General features: G+C 42.4%; 1 protein-coding gene across 1 annotated transcript in view; it reads left to right on the forward strand.

Moving 5' to 3' along the window:
- The first annotated feature begins 57 nt into the window (after positions 1-57).
- The window catches only part of LOC140918891 (uncharacterized), a 4,544-nt gene continuing 3,986 nt past the window's right edge, over positions 58-615 (forward strand). Inside the window, exons 1-2 of the mRNA XM_073363803.1 lie at positions 58-214; positions 269-567. Coding sequence (XP_073219904.1) covers positions 58-214; positions 269-567 — 456 coding nt within the window. The remainder of the gene's footprint in view (positions 215-268; positions 568-615) is intronic.

Genomic DNA, 615 nt, shown 5'->3' on the forward strand with positions numbered 1-615 from the left:
TCTAAGTGCATCAAGTTTGAAATGGGACTCTGGTCAGAGATCAAGAAATAGGTTGGAATGCAAAAGAGCCGTGAGTTTCCTACCCTAGTGAATAAGAGAAGGATTTATGATGAGGATAGTCGTGCTGAAAAAGGCACATACCGAAACACTGGGACCATGAAGGACAAGAGGCCTATGCATCATAATAGAGGAAAACCTTACTCTTTTCCTCCTAGTAAATCTGGAAGTCGTCTGAATTATCAACCATACAGTTTTTAAGTTGGAAAAGGAGCTAGTAGTGGCAGCGGAAAAGGAAAAGGAAATGGAAACAATTATAGTTATGGGAGTGGTAGAGGAAACCCCAATGGACGAGGAGTTAGTAACGAAAATAGTAACAACATGAGTCAAGTATCGCGCAACAACAATGGTAATAATGGTGATCCAGCTACTCCTATCCGATGTTACAGGTGTGGTAAGCAGGGTCACATGGCATATGAATGTAGAGATGTTGGAATTACTTGTTTTAATTGTCAACAACAAGGCCACATTAGCACCACATGCCCCTACCCAAGGAAGACTCCACAACCTGTAAACCAGAGTTCCCAAGCCAGCCGACCTAAATCCAATGGAAGAGTC

This window comes from Cicer arietinum, chromosome 1 (assembly GCF_000331145.2).
Source record: "Cicer arietinum cultivar CDC Frontier isolate Library 1 chromosome 1, Cicar.CDCFrontier_v2.0, whole genome shotgun sequence".
NCBI lineage: Eukaryota > Viridiplantae > Streptophyta > Magnoliopsida > Fabales > Fabaceae > Cicer > Cicer arietinum.